Source organism: Cynoglossus semilaevis, chromosome 18, assembly GCF_000523025.1.
Source record: "Cynoglossus semilaevis isolate Cse_v1.0 chromosome 18, Cse_v1.0, whole genome shotgun sequence".
Taxonomy (NCBI): Eukaryota; Metazoa; Chordata; class Actinopteri; order Pleuronectiformes; family Cynoglossidae; genus Cynoglossus; species Cynoglossus semilaevis.
The window spans coordinates 12,687,017-12,711,943 of NC_024324.1; the positions used below are offsets into that span (position 1 = coordinate 12,687,017).

Here is a 24,927-nt window from a genome sequence, read left to right on the forward strand (position 1 = left end):
TTACACCCAGGGACATAGTTTGTCCCTTTTTTTCGCAGAGGCATTGGGGGGAAAAATCTCATCAGATATCACAATTTCCTCTAAAACATTCCGCATGGCAACCAGGAACATAGTTTAAAAACAAAATAAGGATCCTAAGTCCCGCCCCCGCCCAATGTACAGTATACACCTCCCGGCCCGCCTCACAGAATATAAGAAAATATGACCATCACACGATACATTTCATGTTAAGTATTGTTTTCCATAGTTTTCTGAAAACTGTTAATTGCCATTGAGCCCTTAATTTTTTTTGTCATTTTTTTTTCTAAAAAGGTATATCTTCAAGAAAATCTGGCAGAGTACAGACACACGATAGGTGTGTGCGCACACACTTGCACACAAGGCAGTGGGAGAGCACAGCTGTGTAAGGCATTACTGTTAAAGCCGGTGTCCCCCGCACGCCTGATTTAGTTAAGCTGGTGAATCACGTTTCTTCCAAAAAATTGGAGGGACGACGCTGAATGCCTCACGAGAAAATTAAAAAACTGTAAAACCTCAAAAAGACACTCTCCCTCACCCCGTTCCTCTCCTCTTGATAGAATTGGCCTTCAGGCTTTTCTGTTTCTAAACCAGTACAGTACGTACAGTATTACAGGGAAAAGATAATGGACTTTTTAACTTGCCTTGTTTTTTTTTTGTTTTTTTTCCGTCAGACTGCATCATTCAATACTGCGAGCGTTAGTGTGTTTTCATCATAGATTACATTACACAGTCACGATATCCGTGGTACCAAAAGTGCAGTTCTCCACCCTCATCCTCTTCCTCATGAGCAGCATCTGAGCACACACACACACAGAAACACACACACACACACCGCTCTGTCTCTTCCCTGCCCCCTACAGTCCTGGTGCTCATCTCCCCTCAACCCTAACATTTATTTTGTCATTGCAGCAAAAGGTTCCACAAAGGGACCGAAATTCTCCAGCATTCACATCATCACTAAATAAAAAGGACAAACCTTTCCTCCCTCTCTGTCAGTACCACTTATTTTCTGATGCTTGCTATTGGAATTTATCTACCCATGTTTGTAATGTTCAAAGTACATGGGATGTTTATTTCCTATGTTCCTGTTTTTTTTTTTTTTTTTAAAGAATCATCACACTAGTTAAATAAACAATATGCCTGGGTCAGCTCTTTCTCTTTGTTCACCTCTGGAAACTTTTAAAAGCTAAACAATGCTGCAGAGTCAGCGCTTCCAAACCCTTGTCCACCTTCGCAGGGTTGAGATGACAGACACAGTAAGGGTAGAACCTGGAAGAGGTCTCCAGAGAGGCATTGCGGTGCAAAAAAGTCAGCTGACCAACAATGCCCATTTCCCCTATGTTGTGTTCTTGACAATTTCTGCATATGCTCAAGAGGCACATAGAGTTATTTCCTCCCAACAAAATCACCAAAACCAAGCGTCCGTCTCCGTAGCCTCCTCCCTGCGCCCTCCTCCAGGAGGTAAGTGACATCAATGGCTGTGAAGGGGGGAAAACCAAACAAGAAATGGAGAGAAGGAGGGAGAAAGAGTGAGAGAAATAAGGATTCTGGGTATTATTACCAGAAATTTGCAACATTCATGAAAAACATGTAAGACAGTTGAAAGTCCCCAAATCACCAGATGCAATCATGTCATTATGGGATGTTAATGGCAGGTCTGTGATTTCTGAATATTCCGACATGAAATTAAATGTTAAAATTGCATAATTGTATCATAAAACAATGTTATTTTATTTATCACTTCTGCCTCTCTTTTAAACTAAACAGCAATAGAAAATATTAAATTGAAAAAATGTCTTTACAAATTGAATTTTGGAAAATAACCCCTTAAAAACAACTATTCCACTGCTTGCAATAAACATAAAAACATCTACAACACCAAACAATACTGCAACTCAGGAGTATTACCACCCTTTTTTAGCTCATCTTTAACTAATATTAAATAAAAATCTGTGCTTCAGAGTTTGGTTCAATGATTCTTAAACCAAATTAACATCTAGTAATGATGTGACAACATCCACAGTGACAGGGAACCGAAAATTCTTTACATCTATAAATTCATGTCTTTGTTGACCTACCCCCCTGCTTTGTTCCCGGTGCCTCACCATTCTTGTTGGGAGTTCTGTGCAGCAGGTCCAGCAGGATTTTGTTGAGGCGCTCCCTCTGCGCCTCCCTCCTGCCCAAGGCTGGGTGATGTAACGGTGAGGATGCGGAGGATGAAGGCAGTTCCAGCATCTCGCCGATCCTCTCTGTGGAATCTGCTTCCATTTCTTTGTGCCCTTCAGCTTCCTGGGCTTCCTCTTCCTCGTCGTCTTCCTCCTCATCTTCCTGCTCAGTTCTTTTAGGCTTTGCTGCAAGAAGTCGAGGGTCCTCCTGCGCCACCTCCATGTCATCCTCTGCTCCCCTCTCCTCCTCCGCCTCAGGTGGAAAGTCGTCACCTCTGTCGCATGAAGAGACGTCATCCTCGCCTCCGGGGCCTTTTGGTCGTTCACTCTTCCAGGCAGAGCGACCTCCATTCCTCTTGTAGTTGTCAGGAACATAATGTGGCTGCACACAGGTCAAAGTCAGACAGCAATGGTTTGTACAGGTTTGTGGAGTAGAGACTGATTTCATTTAAACAAATGATTTGAAAGAGGACAATAGAAAGAATCAATCTGTTAAGACCTTTCTAACAGTGACAGTACTGCAGGCAGTCCGATCTTATAAGGTTCAATGTCTTAACATCATGAACAGCTGTATCACAGAAAAGCCCTTCATTACTCTCACCGAGAAGTCTCTTTTAGGTGTGAGACGTTTGGGGAAATGGTTAAAGGCATATGGCTTGGTGCAGACTGGATAGCGGTTACGATGGATCTTGTAAAAGAGATGAGCCGACTTGTCCAGGCGATAATCACAGATGTAAACATCCTGCTCTTTTACACCCTTCGGTCGTCCTGTGGTGAGAAATGCATATCAACACTGGACTTCTCTGCATTGTAATTACGCAGCCTCAAAAAAAAAGAAAAAAAATTAAGTAGCTATTGCATAATAAATCTACCTTTGCAGTAGGTGTAGAGATCCATTGCATAATAGTTCTACCTTTGCAGTAGGTGTAGAGATCCAAAACACAGCAGGTTGCCACGACTGCCTCCAGGGGGATGATCTCGTAGAGAGGCATGCGGAACAACTCGTTCTGGTAGAACCGCCTTGATGGAGAATGATGTGTCTCATGGGGACGGAAGTAATGATGGCCAAAGGCGAACCTCTCGCCCCTTTAGAGTTAGAAAGCAGGATTTTAGACACTAAAATAAATGGTCAAACACCCCTCAAAGAAAGCAGGTATGTGTTTGTTTGTTTTTTCTTGCAGCTGGATACACCTAGTCTCTTTCAGTTAAACTTACTTTTCATTTTTCCAGAGTTTCTCGATTCTGAAGATGTCCAGTTTGTCTCGGTTTATGTGGGACAGGAGACGGTAGGACTGTCTGACAGGTTGTCCCTCCGATGTGCGCCTGCTGTCTCTCATCAGGTAGACACAGTCACCTGCACAACAGATACACAGTTAAACTTGTCTACAATGATACATTTCACAAAAAGTGACTGTCCTACACCAAGGTGTACCATCACAGATAGTAGTTAAAAAATAAGGTCTTTGTAAATAATAATAAATTACCACCAGATATGGTCCTGAATCTGTTTAAGCCCTTGTTTTTAAAGCTAAGTGTAAATCTAATGTAAGTATACCCTACATTACATTTCAATGCCTTATGGTTTGGCTGTTTGTAAGCAAGCAAATGTTCTTCAAGAGAAATAAATAATTTTTAAGAATTATATTTTAGGTTCTGAGGGTCCAAAACTAGTGTTGTTTCTATACCTTGGTGAAGCAGCAGTTCATCTCTCAGGAGGCAGATGTAGTAGATTGATCCAGCCTGAGCATAGCTGGGCTGGGGTACCATAGGAACTTCCTGTAGTGACAGTAAAACATGGAAGTACGATTTAAACATGTTCTTGAAATATTTAGTCCATAAATGGTCAAGGTTTATTGTTCTTCAGTCTCTACAGCTGTTTAGGACGGGGTCAGACGTACGCTGTCTACAGGCCGAGGCTCACACTGCTCACACAGGTAGTGCTCTGCCTCCGTCTCAAGTCGCATGCAGTCGAAGTGCTGCCATACCTACAATGACAAAAACATGTTGAGGTCTGTGCAGATTATGAAACAGAAGGCAGATGTGATTCTCACATTTGGAACTCGCCGAATAACTGCTGAATAAATATTTAAATAAGAATTCACAAACACAGATACGTTATCTACATGTTTTTTTGTCAATCGATTAAAAAACAAACAAAAAAACAACTTTGTTTCATACCATGCACTTTTCACACTGGATCATCAGGCCTTCGTCTTTGTACATCCCACAGATGCAACGGATGACATCATCGTCCTTGTCATGGGACCCTGCGCTTCCATGGTGGTGACCATGGTCTCTCTCTAGTGAGTCTGAGCTGTCTGCCTCACTAGCCGTCTCGCCCACGATCTCATCAATCTGGACAGCAGCTTCATTACGAGCGCTGTAGTAAGCCTTGCGTAAACGGCACACGTCTCTGCCCACCGATGACTTCCTTCCGTAATATTTCTGTGTAGAAAACAGTGTTGTTGTAAATGTAGCAGTGCCAAACTGAATAAATGTTGAGGAACTAATCCTCATGACAACAAAACCTTACAGTGAGAAAAATATAAATCATGTTCTGAGAAATGTGTGTTTGATCTCAGGATTGGAGGCTCTGATTGTCCAGGCTCTGGACAATCAGCGGAGGCACAAAGTTCCATGACACAAAAAGAAGCATCATCTCCATAGATGCCCAAATTTCACTCACAAAGCCACACTCTCCATCTCTTAATAAAGCACTCACACGTTACTCAGTTTGCCACAAGGGTCCGTAGGGCCAGGAGGTCAATCTAATTCAGATAACAGCTTCAAACTTCTTTGACTAAAGAACTAGAACTAAGTGTCTCTGAGAAGTTTGGAGAGGAATTTGTTTAAAGTGCTATGCTATACAGATGTAAATCAAGGGGAACTGCAATGTGCCCATGGAGGACCAGGCATTGTGTAGTAACAGCCCATTAGGTAGGCTGTAGAGTGTGTGAGTGTAAGAGAGAGAAGGAAGCACAGAGGGAGTGGGAGGAAAATGTGTTGTAGCTGCACAGTAACATCTTAGATTATCATTCTAATGAGCCTCGTTGATATGGATTGGTCTCTACATGTCTGAGATCATAGTGACGAATCAGCAACACTGGAGTATGGAGTCTGCAGATCTAAACATTACATGAATGTTTACAGTAATTAGTAGAACAAATGCTAACCATACTGATCTAACAGGATTATTTTAATGACACCAGTGTTAATTGACGAAAATCAGCTATTTGACTATTTCTCATCATGTTCTTTGTTCCTGTGCAGTTCTGAAAATGACAGAACATAATCCATGTTGTAAAGGAGAGGTGAATAATAGGTGCAAACTATTTTCCTTCCTATCCAGAACCGAACCTTCAACTAATGAAATATTGGGTCTGACTTACCTCAGCATTGCGGAAAACTTTGAGCATGTCTGCGTCAAACGCTTCAACGGTCTTGTAGTGACCCGTGAGGATCTGCTTCTCGATGGTGCTCAGGTCGAGAGGGTCGGACACTTTCTCATAATACTGACTATTCCTGGTGGAACACAAATACAAAGGGTTGAGTCCCACGGAATCTGACTCTTAACAAAATAACATAAACATAAAAAGGCTGTGATTGTTTTTATACAAAAGTGATTAAATCAGCGCTGCACAAGGATCACCACAAGTCTGTCATGGTTCATATCTTAAGAAAATAAACCAAGTGTCGCTCTATGTGGGTGATGTAAACTGATACACTAGATAACACCCTGCTGTCTGGAAGACAGTGTGACATTATGAATGAACCTGTGGATATGCAGGTCTGCACTCTTACCTCTTTCGAGACGGAAGGTTCACCAGTGGAGCAGCAAGTGTCTGACCAGAGGAATCTGTGAAGTAAAATTATTTACATTTTTACATGGTAAATGTTGAACTGTATGATTAAAAATTTGATATTGCATTGTAAAGTGTATTAAAATCTCAGCATCCCATCACAAGATGGAACACTGAGTACGCAAGCACTACCCAAAACCTAAACGTAAAAACTTCTGCGCAGCATTGTTGTGTACCAGTGTTTATACAAACTCACCCTTATAGCTGGTGATCATGTCACAGATCTCTTTGAAGATGTGTGCGAGGCGAGCTGTGCGTGTGACTTCTGTGTTTTCCTCTGCAGCAGCCAGTCTCCGTGTGCGAACTGACCTCGATGTCTGGAGGGCTGAGAACTGGGTGAGGAAAACATCTGTAAAACCAGGAGAGAATGTTAAGAGATGTGTTGAATTATGACAATACACAGTATATACTTTAACAGGCTTTACAATCCCATAAGCACCAACACTCACCTGATTTAATGTTGCCATCATCACGTATGACGCCTCCCCAGCGTGTATAAATGGACAGGCTGCTACTGTCCCTCTCTCGCTCGCCCTCCCTCTTCAGCAGCTCCTGTTTTTCCCTCATCTTCTCCCAGTTCCTCAGGAGAAAGACACGGTGCTTCAACACAAAGTTTCTGGCGATCGAGGGAGTGGAGAGAAATGTGAAAATGGTTTTCACCTGAAGGCATGAAATTTGCTGGTGGAAGTTACGATGGACAATTAATCATATTGGTTTGATTTTGAAGTAAAAAGAAAACATAAAATCCTGCTGCTTAGCTCCATGTTTATAGAGTATTTTAAGTATATCCCAATCCTTTGATAATTACTGCTTATACCAACACTTCTATAGTTATAATTATTAGGTATGATGCATTGAAAATGCATCATGACTGAGAAAACGACAAATGGACAAAACAAAACAAAAGAAAGTAACCAATTTAGACTGAACATAAAAATTACACGTAATATCAACAAATATAAGTAAAGTGATGGACTCCTGTGACTATCATCAATCCAGCTCAACCATATATCCCATGAAAACATGATCTTTGTATTTTATTTTAAATTGCTTATGTTATTGTTCATTATTACAAAATGAAATTCAGAATCTTCAAACACATGTGGACATATCTTATTAAGTTGTGTTATTATTCTACCCAACAACTAACTTCCCTAAAAAGTATTACAATCAGCACAATCCAATTTCATAACTCAAAAGTAAGTAGCAAGAGTATCTGCTCATGTGTGTTTACCTCTCTCGGTTGGACATGGGCTTCATGAGATGAGGGTAAAACTTGTTGCTGTCACTGGACTCTTCCTCCTAAAAACATTAACATTAAAACTTGCATAAGTATAAATATAAGTATTTATATTTTCCCAGTTTTCCTTTATCAACAACTCCTACTTAAACCCAGCCTCTATGTCCCTCAATAACCTTTTTCAAAATAGGATCTGAAGTAAAAATTTTAGGTCATGTAAACGGGTCCATTTTCAGAGGACACTCTTTAAGGTTTCTGAGTTACTTTTTTAAGATCACCCTGGTGTTCACTTCAAGCACCTCTGAGACTCAGACTCATTCACTGGCCTACATACAGTGGATTCTACACTTGAAAATGAAAAGCCAGGCTTTGACAATCAGTAACAGATTGTTGAAGTAGCTCATTTGAAGACATGATTTGATAAGTTTGCAACAGTTTTTCAAAATTTTTTTCAAAAAACTCACTCTTTTCTTTAGCTGGTGTATTTAAAACTCACTCTTTTCTTTAGCTGGTGTTTGGATTTCCTCTTTTCCTTCAGTCGACCCAGCCGCCGGGCCCCTCCATTCTTTCCTGGCAGGCCATTAATACGCTGGCTCTTCCCTCCAATGATGCCTCGGCAGCTCTCTGAGCCACACATGCACACTTGCTGTAGGTAGAAAAAGGTATGAGTCTAAACTTAAAGCAGCTGTTATCATACTGTAGCTGTGATCTTAGTGTTATCGCACAGAGGTCAAAATAATGTGTTGGTGCTTCACCTGCTCCTCTGTGTTGAAGGAGTGGAAGTTGTAGTCGTAGGTGAGCTCAGTGCCACTGCTGATGTCCTTGAGAGCAAACAGACCAATTCTGTACACCCCATTAACTGACCTATAGAGGACAAGGAGCAGTTCAGTCTAGTTAAGGCAGTGTTTAGCCAACGCTCATCTAACCACAGCAAGCTGCCACATTAACATCACCAAATGCCAAAGTTTCAATTTCACACAAGTGATCTGACAAAACTGTTTTTGTTTAAACACAGTTCAAGAGCCGTTTCTTCTGTTGAATTTCAGTTATGCGGTCATTTCTGAGAGAGAAAATGTTACACAACAGTCTTTTTTTAAAGTGTGAAAAATAGAGCCATTTGAATTGTTTACTAAGTTTGGTGACAAGTCGACACACTGGGATCTTTTTTTATCCTTCTCAAAGGAAGGCGGTGCTCTGTGGTTTCACCTTTCTTCTAAGAATAAAGTGAATACGTTCTTTTTGCCAGCCACATCATTATTTATTCCTCCTGTTTAAGTAAAAAGCTGGTTCAGCGCATTGTCTTCAAGCGCTACAGCTGTATCTAAGGCCCGGCTGCATGTAATCTCTCTCCTGTGACAAGATGGATGACTTGTCAGGCTTCTTACTGAAAAACTCCTCCATCCTTTTATTTCAGTTTAGGCACAATCCGTGACACACACACACACACAGACACACACACCAGTGTCCTAGATTATAAGATGATCCATGCTGAAGGGCAGAGGGTACAATGGTTGACTCTCTCAAGGTCAGTCTTAGCAGTCTACGTTCATTGGTGCCCAACGCTAGAGAAATTAAGCTGTTATTACATTGTGTGTTTAGACTCAGAGAAGCCAGTTCAGCCTGGTTTTTTTAATTGTAGAGGATTTAACTGTGATGTGAGATCGATCCCTGAGGAAACTAGTGAATTGTTTTGGCGTAGTGCGAGGCCTTTAAGCCATTTATGTCTGTGAACAGTGGCAGAGTGTGACTGAGGTGATATCATCAGATTACCACCACAAAACCACATTAATAAGGTTAGTGTTTCCAGGCACTGCTGCCTCGTAAACAATGAAGTGCACCTGCTACATGTGTCTCCTGTGGCACTGATGGCAGCTATCCAAACACAGACAGCAGACAATGTATATGAAGCTACTCGACTGTTTAACAGTTGTTTTTAGAACGGAACTGTTGAACTGTTTTTCAAAGTTATTTAACTCTAAAATTGTTAATCATTCAAAGAAAGCACACAGATGTGTTTATAATAGTTACTTCAACCTCAATTCTTAAACATCATCAGTAGTCCTGAGGATTATAAACAAATATGACAATGTTTGTTACTTGAATGACCTATTTATACTGAGTTTTGAGTTATACTGCAGAAAAAGTTGTTGTTCTAGTGGTAATTTATGTTTTTTATATTTTCTGCGACTACTCCTTACTGTTATCGCACACTTAATAATAAACAAAAGTGTTTAAACCCACCGGGCAAAGCTTGGTTGATCAGTAATGGTCTGAGGGTATTGTAGCTAATAGGTTTAAGACCATATGTAACTCCCTCCCCCTTTGACATAAGAAGACCACTGCAGTAGGCTTTCTGTGTCTTGTTACTCTACTCAACAGCACTGAAATGCTAATGCAGATCTATGTCTGAGAGGGCTCCATCTAATCTGGGTTTTGTTAAGATCCCATAAGCACCACAAGTTATCTTAAAAATAGAACCAGTTTAGGGCTGAACTGACACTCACCACTTCTGCATCTCACAGTTGGGTTCACAGCTGTGGTTTATGAAGCGTGCCTCATTGCCCATTCGGTAGCTGTCAATCACCATACCACTATCCAGATTCAGACAGTACTGGCCACTGTGGGAGAAGTACTGCTCCATCATGCGGCTCCTAAATCAAGACAGAAGCAAAGCAAAGAAAGATTGAAAACAGATTTTTATCCTTTTGTGTGAAAACCACAAGCACAGGACCAGAATGTGCCAACATCCATAAACATTTTGGGATATGTCTATGTTTTGACGAGAACCTCTCACAAACGTATCCCACCTGAACTCCTGCTCACTAACAACCTCTCCCAGGTACTCGATGATAAACTGCCCAGAGCGGAGGGTTTCCTTGGTGCGGATGCCCCAGCCTTTTCCTTCAGTACGGAACCGCTCCAGACACTGTACCCACTCATGTCTCTGGATATGCTGGTTATCACACGTCTCGGCGCATGGACATGTACTGGGAGAACACTCGGCAAAGCTCATCCTAGAAAAAACAAATGATGTAAACATTTGTCTCTTACACAGTTTTTGTCCTTTACCGTCGTAGAATTGTTTTTTAGAATTCTACCTGTTTAGACAGTCATCCAGACAGCCCTTTTCAGGCGTGTTGTCAGAAGGTCTACAGTTGCATGTGGTTGTTTCATAACCAGACAGAGGCTTGACGTCCACATAGACATCTAAGAAAAAACAAAAAATTAATATTTTCTATTTACCTATTGGAATAAAGAAAGTGCTTACAAAGACAATTACATGGAGGTAAAATAACTGGATCTAGGTAAGTACTCACTTGACCTGATCTTTTTATAAAGGGGAACATCAGGCCTCTTGTGAAGCTAAAACACAAAATGAGAAAATGAATGGAGGAAGGTTTGATTACAAAAAATACAATTAAATATTTTATTTATGTTTCATATACTACTGAAAACAATTGAATGGTCAGTTGAATGAATCACCTGATCATGTTTCCACAACCACAAGATGTCATAAGGCAACTGGAAATCAATGCGCTTCATTCGCAGATATTTCCCTGTGAAAAAATAAACAAAAATTGTTTGAAAGAAAGTACCACTTGATGTTTTAATACTGAAAACATAGGTCTTTAAGGTACTCAAAATTTTTGATTTGAAAAGATTTTATTCATCAATTGAAAGTCTACTATAACATAAGTAGACCGATGTCGTCATGTCAGGTTCAGTCTGTGTTTTAAATGAGATACCTTGTGGAAAACTTACCAACGTGTATCGGAGCTGGAAACAGTCCATACTCATGTTCCCCAGGTATGTATTCCAGCTTCTCTTTCTTCAGCTGCAACAGTTGACTTTTGGGACTTTGGTGTTTGAAGAAAGATTAAAAATGTAAATAATGTGAAAAGAATGTGATCCAAAGGTTGCTTTGAGATATTTTGTGTAATGTTTCTTGGCACTCACTCTTCAGTCTTGTACACATCTGAGTACAGTCCCGCCTTCTGGAACTTCTTCTTTGGGGGCCTGGCTGCTCTCTTCTCCCGTTGGCTCGTTATGGAAATGGGAGGAGCTTGTTCCCTGGAGACAGTGCCTGGGCGTTCTGGTGAGCAGTGGCCATCTGGCTTGCTTTCCATTGATCTAAAAATAGAAGCATGACTTGTTTCCAGTGATGATTGTACTTAATAAATGTTAATATATATATATATATACACACACCAGCATTACATACTTGGAACAGTACATGCTGTATATCTTGGCCTAGGCCCCAAAGCTGGGACTTTTAGTAGTAAAAGTCATCCTGCAACATTACTGTTTTCTTACCCACGAAAGTGCTGAAGCTCCTCCTGAGTAAGCCAGACTCTCCCTGTCCCGGTTGTGGACCGTGCCATGAGGTCACCCAGGTTCTCCTCACTGTTTGGCAGTGGGTCCTCAGACTCTTGAACCTCCCCGTCCTCTTCTTCTTCTTCCTCATCTCCATTTCTCTCCCAGTGCTTTCTCTTCTGGCCTTTCCTACGCTGCCCTTGGACGACTGACTCAATGGCATCTGTCACAGTATCCCCATCCCAAACACTGTCCCCCGCAGGCTGTTCAAGCACTCTGTCTCTGTGCCGGGCCTGAGTCACCTCTACGACAGGGGTTGGGGAAGGGGGTGGAGAGGGTAAAGGGTGTTTCCTGGGACGCCCGGGGCCCCTCTTTTTTACCACATTGTTTCCTGTACGGGCCTGTCTCTGCAGTTTCTTGGCACGTAAGATTTTGTTGACGTGGTGCAGGCTGTGTTTGGATGGCTGTGCCCGATGGGAGTGGTGAGGCAGGGAGGCACCCAGACAATAATCCTGAGCAGGAGAAAGGCAGGAGGAGGAGGAAGTAGAGCCATGTGGATAAAACAGAGAAGTCTGGTGATGATGCTGCTGCCTGTGTTGCAGGGATCCTTCGGGCCCATCAGAAGTCGAGAGGGCAGCACCCTTTGACTGAACACTTGTTGACCCTGGACAAGAAGCATAACAAATAAACGTTACACATGAAAACCCAATTCCAAAACTTCAGAAATTTGTCTAAGACAATCAGACCAGTTGGGCCCCTTCACAGTGGGCCAAAATTAAAAACAGGGACGAAGTTGTGTGGCAACCTTAATATTTACTGAAAAATTGATGGCAATTGTGCATCTAGTTCTATTAATTCTATAGGTATCCAATTATAGCACCAGAAGGTGCAGCTATGCAAAGTCAGTAATGTGAACTCCTACTAAGACGGTTAAACACAAGAGAGCAGCCAGCGCTCCAGGTTCATTCCTGTAAATTAGAGGCAGTAACGCACAGACTTTTAAAAAAAAAATTAACCTCCTTTAACTCTAAAGCTAAAAGCTAAGCCAAAATCTGGATACCATAGTCACTTTATCGAAAATGCAGAAGTAGGGGTAAATCAGGGGAACCAGCAGTAAAGACTAGCTTTACATCACAATCAAACACTGTCCCCAATTGTCTGAAATATGTGGCCCATATTAAGAATTATGAGAGTACACAGAGTACATCATGTCTCACTTTTAGCTGATGATTTTACCCAACAAATTTCTATAAATCCATCATTTTCTCCTTTTTGTACATTCACCATTGTTTTCCACCACTCTGCTCTATTTGGCCTTGTTTGCCTCTCCATCTTTCTTTCTTCTAATCACTGAAATTGTTCTCCTGTGTCTCATCATCCTGACCTTCAACATCTCTCTTCCTGTTCCTGATGCTCAAATTAGAAAAGTTTTATTTATATATTTCTGAAGGTATCTCTCATCACATGAAATCTCACCCAGTAAGAACATTGTCCACCTTCTCTTCTACACTTTATTTAGCAGAAAATAAACAGCATGTTACATTGGTATAACAAGACAACATTCGTAATTCAAAAGCCGTTTTATTCAACTGCAAAGGGTTTATTCTTATCTGTGTGGATGTTCTATTTATGTCACACTTTATCTGTGATCTGCATTACATTACTGCACTCCCATCATCATCCTTTTTCATTCCACACATGCCTTTTTTTTTCTTATTACATCTGGTCCATCTTTATGTCAAGGACATTGTCTTGCCTCCAAATTAGCCTTTTAGGTTGTTCCTTACTTAGTCCCATTCATATTAAAGCTATGTAAATAAACATTAGGTAATGCTCACATGAAAGCAGTGATCTGCTCTACAGTCTCAGGGTGGAGCAGATGTAGCAAAACCAACAACACACGACAACAACAGTTAAACCCAGGTGCTGGGAAATCTGGAGGGTAGAACAAGGAAGGCCTCAGATGGTGGACTTTGAGGCAAATGTCGACTAAATATAGCAACTTAACAAAACACTCCACCCCTGCAGTAAGATGAGCTCCAAGAGAAATTCTATATCAGCTGTGGCTTACAGTGGCCTTCTACACTTAGAATGGAGCCCGTTGAAAACACTGTACATGTTTTTCTTTTTGCATAGCCTGTAACCACTGGTAACAGCTACCAAATGTCAGACAGCATATGCATAGAGCAAATCAGTGATGTTCAAAGGGACTTCCTTTCACTCAAATACCACTTAGTACTTTGTAGGTTCCGATGCGGACTACAGAGACAGAAATGATGATATTCCAGTGCCGTTTGATCCAACCACAACTGAGGTAGGGATGGTTTCAGTGGTTACCACACAATTTCTTAATTCTGTGAAGAATTTCACTTCATTTGAGTTTACTGAAAAAAGATCAGTCGTGTGCAATTCCAAAGTAACTGAAAAAAGTTATTTAAAACATTAGCAGTGAATTTTCTTTTCCAAATACACTAGAGCTTCACCAGAGCTTAGAAAAAATCAAACATTAGTCATTTTTACAGAGCCACATTCCTTTAAAACCATCTTCAACAACAAAATACAACTTGAAAGTCACAATGGTGCACAATTGACTCCAAATAAATACAATATATACATAAATGTAGTTGCCCTGATCCAGATTTATTTTTTATTGAATCTGAGCCAATCTTTTAAAGGAGCTAGGAAAATGAAAATGTGCAGCCTTTTCTGTGTCTACGCACAAACAGTGTTTAGTATGAACAAATCACATGTTGGATATGTCATCAGTAAAAACAATAAAGCACACATCCCTGCTATATTTTTAGACAATTTACTGAATTGGAGAACAAGCATAGTATGCATTTCAGCATCTTGTTAAAATTGGAAGATTTACTTTGGTTAACAAAGTAATTTTTATGACGACACATACTGATACTAAAACTTTTAAATTACCAAAATTTACCTACCCATGTCTCTCCTTTCTGCTGATGTTGATCGGTCTTTGCTCTTCGGTCTATCCATGTTGGAGAAGCCAGAACACTCTGCCTCAGTCTTTCTGTTTCTGCTCCCCTTTAGTGCAGTACGAGTGAGAGCAGAGGCAAAGAGATTGGTAAGGTTTGGGGAGTTGTGGCCTCCAGGTTCTCCCTCCTCCGTAGGTGTGAGAGGTTCCTCATCCTCACTGTCTGTGCAAGCAGCTGGGTTTTCAGTCCGTCCATCTGAGAAGGGACCTTGGCCAGACAACACATGACTCCTAGAGAGTTTAGGGTATTCTGCCTCAGAGTTTCCCATCCTAAACCAGGACTCTATTGGGTGATGGCCTTTTGAGCTATTTCCCACTGCAAGCCTGGAGGGACCAAGGCAGGACAGTGAGCTCTCTTTGCGCTTGCACCTTTCTGCAGATGAAGTTGAGGATGAAGAAGGGGAATTAGCAGAACCAGGCTGCTTGCTAGTACTAGTGCTGGAGGCATCTCTTCCAAAGCGACATCTTTGTAAAGACTCAGCCATTCCCATGCTGCTCACTCGCTCACCTTTCCCTGATGTTCTGCTATCAGACATCCCTGCATTAGATCTGCTTCCTGATCCACTTCTTGCTCCTTCCTCCCTGTCATCATCAGCACAGCGCTCCCTGTGTTTGTGTCTGTGTTTGTGTTTATGATGCCAGTTAAAGGAGAGCTCAGAGGACATGGGTGGGTAAAGGACAGGGGCTCTTCCTCCTCCAAGAAACTCCTGCCTGAGTAGCTTATGCTTTTTCTTGTGAAATTTAGAGGGGTTCAGCAAGAGATGTGACGGATGATGATGCACATAGGAAGTTGGGGGAGGAGGAGGGAAGGTTGGTGAGTGATGAGAGTGGTGAGATGAGGCTGTGTGGGGTGACTGATGGTGTGGATGGGGATACAGTGCACTGGCTGTAGGATAGCCTCTATAATAGCCTAAACCCAGGGGTCCTGAGGAGTAAGGAACACTGTATGAGGGGTGGTAAAAGCCCCCACTTGAAAGTGGGAACCCAAGCCCAGGTACAAAGGGGACGTCTGACATAGAATCCCTCAGTTTGGGAGGCCTTCCCCGTTTTTTCTTTAAATCTGGCTTGCGAACATAGTGCAATGGGTCACAATGGGAGTATGCAGGATGGGAGTAATAGCTGCCAAAGTTAACTCTGAAAATTGTAGGCAGGAGGTCCCTGTGGACATAATGATGTGGAGGAGGGCCACCTGCGCCTCCTATGCCAGAACTGGCCCTGCTCCCCACCCCTTGTATTCTACTTGTTCCTGCTCCTATGCCAACAACACTACCAAGTCGGTGCCCTGTTGTACGGTGTGTTATACGTACTTCACTCAGTCTTACAACAATCTCATCCAGCTCCGCAAGAAAATCAGGGTCTAGCCGACGGGAGCGTAGTTGCAGGTACTTCTTCTTTCGTTTCCTTTTCTGTCTTTTAAGTTTGTCATAACCAGGGCATCCATGGCTGCGGCGTTTACACTTGTGCTTATGCTTTTCTTTGTGTCCTATTAACGACGAGGCAGGGGCTGCTGGGTGAGGTCTCCGGGGATCAGGCGGTGTCCTTGTCCCATGAGGTGATGGAGAGGGTGAGGGGCGTTCCATAAGCACAGCAGAGTGTCTTCGCCTGCCTCTAGAATTAAGGCCTGGACCCATAGATGATCCCATGACCCCAGGCATTAGTATCCCACTGCCAATTCCTGGTGGTATTCCAATTGCACCTAAGCCACCCACTCCACCAGCTTTCTCACCACGGTCAGAAGTGCTGTTATTATCTGTTCCAATACCACTGTCACTGGGCACTGTCTCCTCACTGTGTGACTCACTGACTGGTGATGGAGTGGCTTCTTTGAGCTCACTGAGGGGGGCCGGGGAAGTGGGATGAAGTGGCCTGGGAGGGGAAAGTTTATGATAGTGAAAGTGCTGTCTGTAATGGTGGTGATGATGATGGTATCCACGGCAAGATGACTTCTTCTGGGAAGCTGCTGTAGTCATGGATGATGATGTCATACCTAACCCTGTGTTGCGGGGATTAGGAGCTGAAAAGGTTGGGGGTGGAAAAGAGAATGTGTTGTGGTTATGATGAGAGTTGGAATAGTGAGAATGACCCACAAAGTGCACTGAGCTTGGCTCAACAAAGCTGGCATCACTAATGGGACTGTGGCCTCCACTTGACTGTGAAAGGGACGGGGAGGGAAAGACTTCTGAAGAGGAGAACTGATGGTGTTGATGGGATTGCTGGTGGTGATGATGAGGGGAATTGGTGTTTGGAGATAAGAATGGTTCTGATGGTGATGTCGCTGTGGAATTACTTGATGTTTTTGGTTTACGGCCCCTCCTTTTACCCATATAAATTGTCCCTTTTTTGCTGACGTTAATTTGTGACCCCAATTTCCCCCCAAATGAAGCAGCTAAGGAGGATAATTGGCTAGTGGCTTCCACAGAGCCAGCCACTCCACTTGAATTGCATTTTGGGGTGTCCTCTGGTCTTGGGCCTAACAAGATTTGACTGAGAATGCGTTTCCTTTTCACACTTTTCATTTTGTTGATTTTACCTATAATAGTTTTCATGATAAGCTGCCCATTTCCTTTACTGCAGAAACGTTTGTCTCCCATCTCTCCTGCCTCTGGAGCCAATGTGGGAGGTTGACCTTCCTGGGGTAAGGTAGGGGGAAGGCGCTTTGGGCGTCCTCGTTTTCTAGGCATTGGTTTAGGAGGGTTAAAATCTACCTCTGGGTGAAGGACAGGTGGGTCCTGCTCTTCTTTGGACTTGAGAAAAGAAGAGAAGACCTTAGAAGGGACCAGCTTATTTGGTGGTTGCCCATGAGCAGGGGCATGAAGTGTTGGCATTTTGGACTTTGGCCTTCCCCTTTTTTTAAGCTGCAGTGGGAAAAGCTGTGACACTTGACTTTGTGGCACAGAATGGTTGGTTGGTTTAACTTTATTTGGGTTAGGAGGCCTACCCACTGGTCTTTTCACATGTGGCAAATGTATTTCTGAGCTTGACGATATAGACATGGTGGTTCTGCTCTGGTCAAAAGGACTGTTCTGGTCTCTTTTTTGACTCTCTGTGTTGTTAAAAATTCGGTTCCAGCGTGGCTTCCTTCCTCTGCGTTTTTTCAGAGGTTTCCTGTCTTGCTCAGCTGGGGAATCAATAGATGAATCCGGAGAATCATCTCTGTAAGGTGTATGTGGACGACTGTCCTCATCCTCTGGCTCCGGGGGAGAAGGTGCCCTTTGTCTAACTGACTCTGGAGGGCTCAAAGTACGACCGGGTCGATTACTTTCTCGGTTCGGGCTTCGCTTGCTTGGACTAGAGCTCTTTCCCCTTTCAATTCGCATTGAATGATAATGACCTCCTTTGTCTTTTCCTTCTAACTTTCCCATTCCCGTTAGGTGAGGGCATTTTGTTAAGTCTCTGGGGATGTCCCTGTCTTGCTCCTTTTCGCTTTCACTGCTTTCCTCAGCAAGAGCAGAACTTTCTGCTGCATGGTATCCATGTGAGGGAGAACCCAGGTGACTCACTACACTTGTCCTCTGCTCAATTGAACTGGTGCTAAAGGATGGACATGAGGACAAGTTTCCATTGTTGGGTTGACTGTGAGCAGGACGTGAATGTGGCTTAGAAATGCTACTGTTCTCATTGGTGCTATCTTTTGACAACGGTGACAAGCGGTTACTGACAAAAGTGAGTGCTGGGCTGCTGCTACGACTACTGGTGATGGTGCTATTCATATTGATGCTGTTGCTGAAGGTAACACTGTTGTTGCTTGTTTTTCCACTCACATCTGCATCCTCTTTTCTCAGTGGTGTCAAGCTGGGTGAACTGTCCATAACACTGTCTTTGTTTCTGGAACCATAGGGCCGACCAGGTGGTCGTGATACAGGAGGAGGTGGAGAAAGGTGGACAATCCTTGAGTATGTGTTCCTATTGGCCAAAGCCCTGTCACGCTGTTTGGCTGTTGGGGCCATAAAGCCTGGGCTTGGGGGTGAAGGGGCTGGTTCAATCTTTGTGGGTTTGGCTGGCTTTAAGGTTTTTGATGGTGGGCATGTTGCTATGAGTTGAGCTAACTTCTCTGTGACTGTAGGCGTTCCCCAGTTCTGGACACCTTTGTCTTTGTCTCTCTGATTTTCAGTGCTGTAGGTGTACTGAGGGGGTTTAACACCTTCAAAGCTTGGTTCTATTGATGCAGGTTGTGGTGGAGAAGGTGAGGATGTCCTTGGGTTGAGTTGTGGAGTCAGTGCTTTCTTCCCAGAGGAATGTGTTTTACTGTCTAGAGGAGGGCGGTGAAGGTTAAGGGGTCTCTCAGAATTGGTGGCTGCGGCTTTTGTGTCTGGCTTTGTGTCAGACTTGCAGTCAATCTTTGGTGGACCCTGCAAAACATGGCAACAAAATATAATATAATTATAATATCCAAGTAATAACTAATCAATCGGCATTAAATTCATAAAGTCATCTTAAAGTGTGCTTTAGCATTTGCACGCTCTATACATTATCTAATATAATAAAATCATAACCTTTAAATCATTGAGATTTAAATATAACATTTAAGAAAAAAGTAAACCTACGATATCAATACACATATTTATGCTAATTTGAATTTCTTAATGACAGTCTGTCCAGCATGGGGGAAGGGGCTGTAGCACTCAACTAACATTTAATTAGGGTCAGACTGGGGACAGAGAGGGAAAACTCAACAGAGAGGTCAAGCAGGGGTGGGGGTGGAGAGGACATGGCCATGCAGAGACAGAAGACAGACATCACAAACGGAAGGAGACCAGAGGGGGCGTTCTTTGATGAATAGAGACAGGCCAACAGAGAACACAAAGAATACTAAAGAACAATTTATGTTCTGCTCTTTATCTCTGCAATAACATAGTTATTACTTGGTCACCCTTGTGGTGGACCAATACCTTTCTAAAGGCTAAATTATATAAAGGAAGTAAGACAATATTGAAATTAAACACTGGTCCCAAATGTCAACACTGCAGTCTCCAATTCAGTATGGTTGGTAGATATCTTAAAAATATTTCCATTAAATTTAAGTTATTCACTAAAATTGAATTACCAGTAATAAAATTGCCATTGTTTTCAATAACAGCCTTACCTTAAGGCTTTACATTAATATTTATGCAACCCCCCATTTCGGATTTCAAATCCACCACCATAGATACACTGTTGTCTTTCCTTACCTTTTTTGCTAAAGTATTCCCGATTCCTGGGGAGGGAGACATGTTGGCAGAAGGTGGAGTAGAAACAGGAGGTGGTGGTGGTGTAGGAGCTTTGAGTGAAGGGGTTGATGAGGATGATGAGGGCTGTTTGTTGATAGATGGACTCTTCTCCCTCTCTTTATCCTTGCCTTGTGATGGACTCTGGCTTTGATTGCTTGACCCATCATTTACAGTTGTTGCACGATTTCCACGTGCACTTCCTCCACCGCGCCCTGTATGCCGAACAGTGGCCCTGAAGGCTGGTCGACACACATAATTCTCCAGGATTTTGGGTGGTTTCTTCATTCGTTTAGCTTGAAGACCAATCTTAAGTTTGACATTGCCCTCACACAGGCTGCTCTCTTTAATGGAGAAATGTGATTGGTCGCCACCAGCACCTCCTGGAGCATCTGCACCTGCACACCCATTACCACTTGAGACATTGTTAGATCCCTCCTTCTCTCTGTCTCTCTGCTTTTCATCCTCTTCCTCTTTTTTCCCTCCTCCTCCCTCCTTGTCTCTTTCACCACTGGAAGTAGCTGAGATAAGAGGGGGAGGAGCTGAAGATCCTCCCTGCATCTTCTGATCCATCAAAACTTTAAGGAGTGTACAGGTATACTAGGGAGGGTATGTTGTGGATCCCTGGTACAGTTCTAGAGAAGGAATATGGATAGGGGTGAAGGGGAAAGGGGGGAGGTGGATAACAGTGAGGGGGAAGATCTCCTTGATTTGAGGTGTTTTCTCTCCCTTCCTTGGCTGTCCAGCCCTCTTTCTCCGTCCTTCAACTATTGGAGTAAAAGCAGATGAAGTGGGGGGTAGAGAAAGAGAATGAATGGAGCAGACAAAAAAGGAAGAAAATCACATTAGTCACAGTAACACAGGGCATCAACCAAACAGTGACAGTTTTAAGCAGCACCCTGCAACTGAGAAATATGAAATGTCTTTCAAGGAATAATTGCGCAAAGCAGATGGAAGGCAACATTTTTTATCATCACTTTGGTTGGAGGTTGTCCTTCAATCTGTCTGAGTGAAGTTTTATGATGTGTTCGTCCTCTTAGTCTTTAACAATCTGTGACCTATTTACACAGCCAAGACTCCTCTACCTGAGTAATGTCACCTTAGGCTCAAGGACTTCAAACAGTCAGTCTGAAAACTACAATAGCCATAGTCAACAGATAGTCCCACATTTACATTCTTCTGTGATGAAAAAAAAAAAAGATAAAACGAGCAAAAAAAAAAAAGAATTTCTCTCAGTGGCTATAGCTAACACATTTCTGTGATAGCAGCATGATGCTCAAGCTCTCTGTTAGCAGAGTTCTGCATGTTTCTTAATTATGATCCTTAGAGCACAGTGCGATTCAATGAAGTTGTCTACTGCTCCCCATGGTCACTGAGTGATTTAATGTGGATTCGCCTTCAAGCAGGTGCTTTCTCCATGTGGAGTCATTTGGAGGCAATTCAGAACTGTGACCTCAGCACATTGGGCCCTCTGGGACTAGACAGAGGATCCAACCGCCTTTTCCAGCCTTTGCCAGCAGCAAATGAGAGTAAGTGATACAGCGTCAATGTGCCGGCGGTTTCTCTGCACCCTACATTAGCGTACAGCACTAAAGAAGCCACTTAGTGGACTTTCAGCAAGGTTGTCATTATTAAACCATAACAGCAACAAAAAAGGACCATACACAGAGTTTCAAAGAGGACCATATTTGTTTTGGGTTACGAGTGTGGAAAACAGTAGTAACAAATTTTCTTGAACCACACAGTAAATGTAGCACAATTTCTGGAGTCTGGTCTGTACTTCCCCCACGCCCTCTTACTGTGTTTACTTCAATTACTCACTCCGTTTCGCCTCAAAACTGCAAACTCCCCTCGCTACACATACCTTACTCAAATCACACCCTCCCTCTTTTCTTTAACACTCCATCAATCTCTATGCTCTTTCGCCGTTTTCTTAAAGCATTTCAATCCTCTTCCTTCTCTGTTTTGCAAACTTGGAAAGAACTAGTAGCAGCACACAAACTTTAGTCAGTCTTCCTTCTTTAATCGAAAACATGTTTCACCCACCGCAACCCCCCCCCCCGACTGTGTTCCCTGTGTCCACCAAAGGCGTAGTGACAAATGTTCTGCCCATTTTTTTATAAGTAACATTCGCAGTGATAAAAGTTTCTTCCGCTTTCCAAGAGAAGCTCTGCCAAAAATATGCTATAAAAAAAGCTTTCTGAAGAGTCAAAATATTCTTTATCCCTTAACCTATCACAAGCTGATTTGGTCACTTACCATCACATCTCCTGCCCTAAATACTGTTAATACTTGGTTAAATGACATTCTAGCTTGTTATTCACAAATTATGACAATCAAAACTATGATTTTGACATTTAGCACTACTTTTAAATTTACAAGGAGCTGAGGCCTCACTGTAGTCATTTCAGCTTTTATAGTCATACTGAAAACTGACAGTATATCGGAACTACAGGTTTGAGGACAGTCTCTATTAGTCATGCCTGTCTGCTCTAAGCTTCACCTAGTGAACAATATATTTAAAAAGAGAAAACTGTAGGAAGAGAACATGGAAATACGTCTGAATATGATAAATATGATAACAACAAACAAAAGACTGATAATCAATATCAGGTCAAGAGCCTTAAAAATGGCAGAGCAGAGACAGGAACGTAGTAAACAACTTCCCGCGCCCCCTCCCGTTTCTTTCCCCCCTTTACTCCCTCCCTCTTTCACTTTTGCACACGTTGTTCATAACTGCTTATTTCCCTTTGGCCATAGCAGTGGTATCCAACCCACCCACCCCCACATCATTCACATGAGGGCTGGTGTCTGCCCTCCCCTGCTCGGTGTCATTTCCAGGGCTTCTTGATACAAAGTCGTACACGAGGGGGGGGCGAGAGGGGGTGCAGCCAAATTCCATTACTACTACAACCATTCTATGAGTGAAAACATTTAAAAGCGCAAACATAAAAGAGGTGACGGTAATGTTCAAAGAACAAAATGTAATAAAAATGACGCGGATGTGTTACTAAATCAGACGAGAATGACAGGTGTCAATCAGACGGACACGACTCGAACATGCTGAGTATGAAGCAGCTCGGTGTTGTTAAAACAGCATTCATTCCTAATGTCTATTACCTCTTTTTTAACTAAGTATTGTAATGCAAAAAACGTGGACTGCTGGACAAACCAAATGACATTATCGCTTTTCGGTTTCCTGTATAGCCAACACTGCACCTCGAGGGAATAACTCAAGAACAATCACTCGCACATTTCCACTGCAACTACTTATACTCAACATATCCACCAGAATGACTCGCACCCGAGTCTTAGAGATTGCCTTTTTGGCAACACTTCTACACACATGTGGTCTAGATGTGATTTTAATTATATTTGAGAGATTCTGCTTGCGTGGGCAAACTAGTCCGCCTACGATATAACTCACTTACCTCTTAAACTGTCCAGAAACGTAGTTCACATTATTTTGTCCTGTGTCCACCCCTGGTGTGTTATCAACGCGGTGGCCACATATTTGTATCGTCCAAGTCCTGAGGTTGCCAAAAATAAAAAATAAAAATAAGGGGAAAAGTCTTGAGCTTTCTATATCTCTGTTAATCACTGCTATGCCAATGAAAACGGCAGCTGGAGGAGTGTCAGTGTAACGCTAGAATATTCAGTCCCGTGTAATCAGGCTTACAATTGAATAACAAATTGTTTGTGCAGTTTACACGCGTGTAATAACGGAGACATCTATAGCGAGCGAAGCCACAAATCCCAACCACAAATCAATGCACGCGCAAAAAATATTGCTTTAACCTTGCCGCTTCTATAAACACAAAGTTGCTACAGTCTCCGAGCATCTACATCAAATATACTCACCTGTTATTGTAGAAAATAACAATAGCAAAAGCTGCGGAGTATGATAGCATTTAAGTGAACCAAGAATTTTTATTAGACTTGTGTTTATTTTTGTACCAGACTAGTAGCTGCCATGCAATAATAGACAGCGCCGTGCTACATTTGTATCACAGGCAGCGGCTAACTAGCCATCTATAACCAGTCTGTTTAAAGATAGTTTAAATTATTTACACAAAGCGTGGTTGGTAAAATTTTAAAAAAGTGTTACAGACGAGTTTCGAGCACCTGCAGCTGCCATTCAGTTAGAGAAAAGCGGGTGACGAGTGATGCACATAATCTTGCATCTCCGTCACATTCTCGCAGCAGCCACTCGTGTTACTACATCTCGGCTACGGCTGCTAACGGTGTACTAGCAGGTCAGCTAAAAAAACAGAACGAAAAAAATCCAATGTTGACTCCCTGACGAAGATAATCTGAGATGTTTAAAATAAAGTTGTAAAAAGGACGTTGTGTATTATATTCCAGAGGTTTGAAATGACAGATGCAGCGCCGTGTAGGATATATGTTAAAAAAAAAAACACTATCTGTCAACAAAATGGCGGCTGCGTTGAATCAACAGAAACTCGAAATGGATCTCCCTCTAATTTATCCCTGCTGCTGCTGTAAAATCCTGCTTCCTTACAGCGAATGGTATCCGTAATATGTGCCGAGACGCTCCGAAATCCACTCCAACTCGCCGTTAGCTGGGCCTGGATGTGTCAGCGCGGGCCTCCCTCGTTAGTCGGGCCTCCATGTCTGCTCAGCCCGTATCGCTAGTACAGTGTCAGTACAACATGGGCATTCTCGGTCCCAGGGTGGGAGGAGGGAGGAGAAGAGGAGGAGGTGGAGGAAGGCGGAGGGTAGACAGGGGAGAGGAGAAGAGAAAGAGGAGAGCCAATGTCGGGTGTACGCTCTTCTGTGGTCGTCTATTTTTTTTAAAGTGTGTGTTTCGTTATTTCTTCTTTTTAGGTTTCGCCCATACCGCTGTGTTTTTGACGTGGTTTCAATGGCGGGTGTGTTTTCTTAGTATGCAACAGTCAACTGTCAAAGTGGCGGTGGGCAGCCACTCAAACACACACACACTGACAACATACCGTTACAGTGTATGAACACGAAAGGCAACTGGAGCCCTTTATCCCATAAATAAATCATTGTGTTCCACAAGGATGTTGTTGTTCTGTTAGAGACCATTAACCAGTCCAATAATCAATCAGGCCATTATTGCAATAATACATACATGGGCATA

The 24,927-nt window shown here is 42.6% G+C and overlaps 1 protein-coding gene and 1 long non-coding RNA gene across 5 annotated transcripts in view; one reads left to right on the forward strand and one right to left on the reverse strand.

Moving 5' to 3' along the window:
• The window catches only part of LOC103394590 (uncharacterized), a 315,109-nt gene that overhangs the window by 54,912 nt on the left and 235,270 nt on the right, over positions 1–24,927 (forward strand). The window lies entirely within an intron of this gene.
• ash1l (ash1 (absent, small, or homeotic)-like (Drosophila)) lies at positions 664–24,870 on the reverse strand. 2 transcript variants are annotated; one of them, XM_008331938.3, is made up of 27 exons: positions 24,325–24,870; positions 23,234–23,332; positions 19,767–20,569; positions 14,546–18,947; positions 11,601–12,264; positions 11,244–11,417; positions 11,049–11,143; positions 10,770–10,843; positions 10,604–10,649; positions 10,385–10,493; positions 10,094–10,300; positions 9,791–9,937; positions 8,042–8,150; positions 7,783–7,932; positions 7,281–7,348; positions 6,496–6,662; positions 6,243–6,395; positions 5,988–6,042; positions 5,576–5,708; positions 4,365–4,631; positions 4,085–4,171; positions 3,872–3,962; positions 3,402–3,540; positions 3,100–3,272; positions 2,788–2,954; positions 2,127–2,568; positions 664–1,499 (listed from the first exon to the last, which is right to left on the reverse strand). In XM_008331938.3, the coding sequence occupies exons 3-27, from the start codon at positions 20,373–20,375 to the stop codon at positions 1,408–1,410; spliced, it is 8,820 nt and encodes a 2,939-aa protein (XP_008330160.1). In that variant the 5' UTR covers positions 20,376–20,569; positions 23,234–23,332; positions 24,325–24,870; the 3' UTR covers positions 664–1,407. The 2 variants fall into 2 exon arrangements, with proteins under 2 accessions (XP_008330160.1, XP_008330159.1); XM_008331937.3 differs by having other exon boundaries at positions 2,100–2,568; positions 24,325–24,865.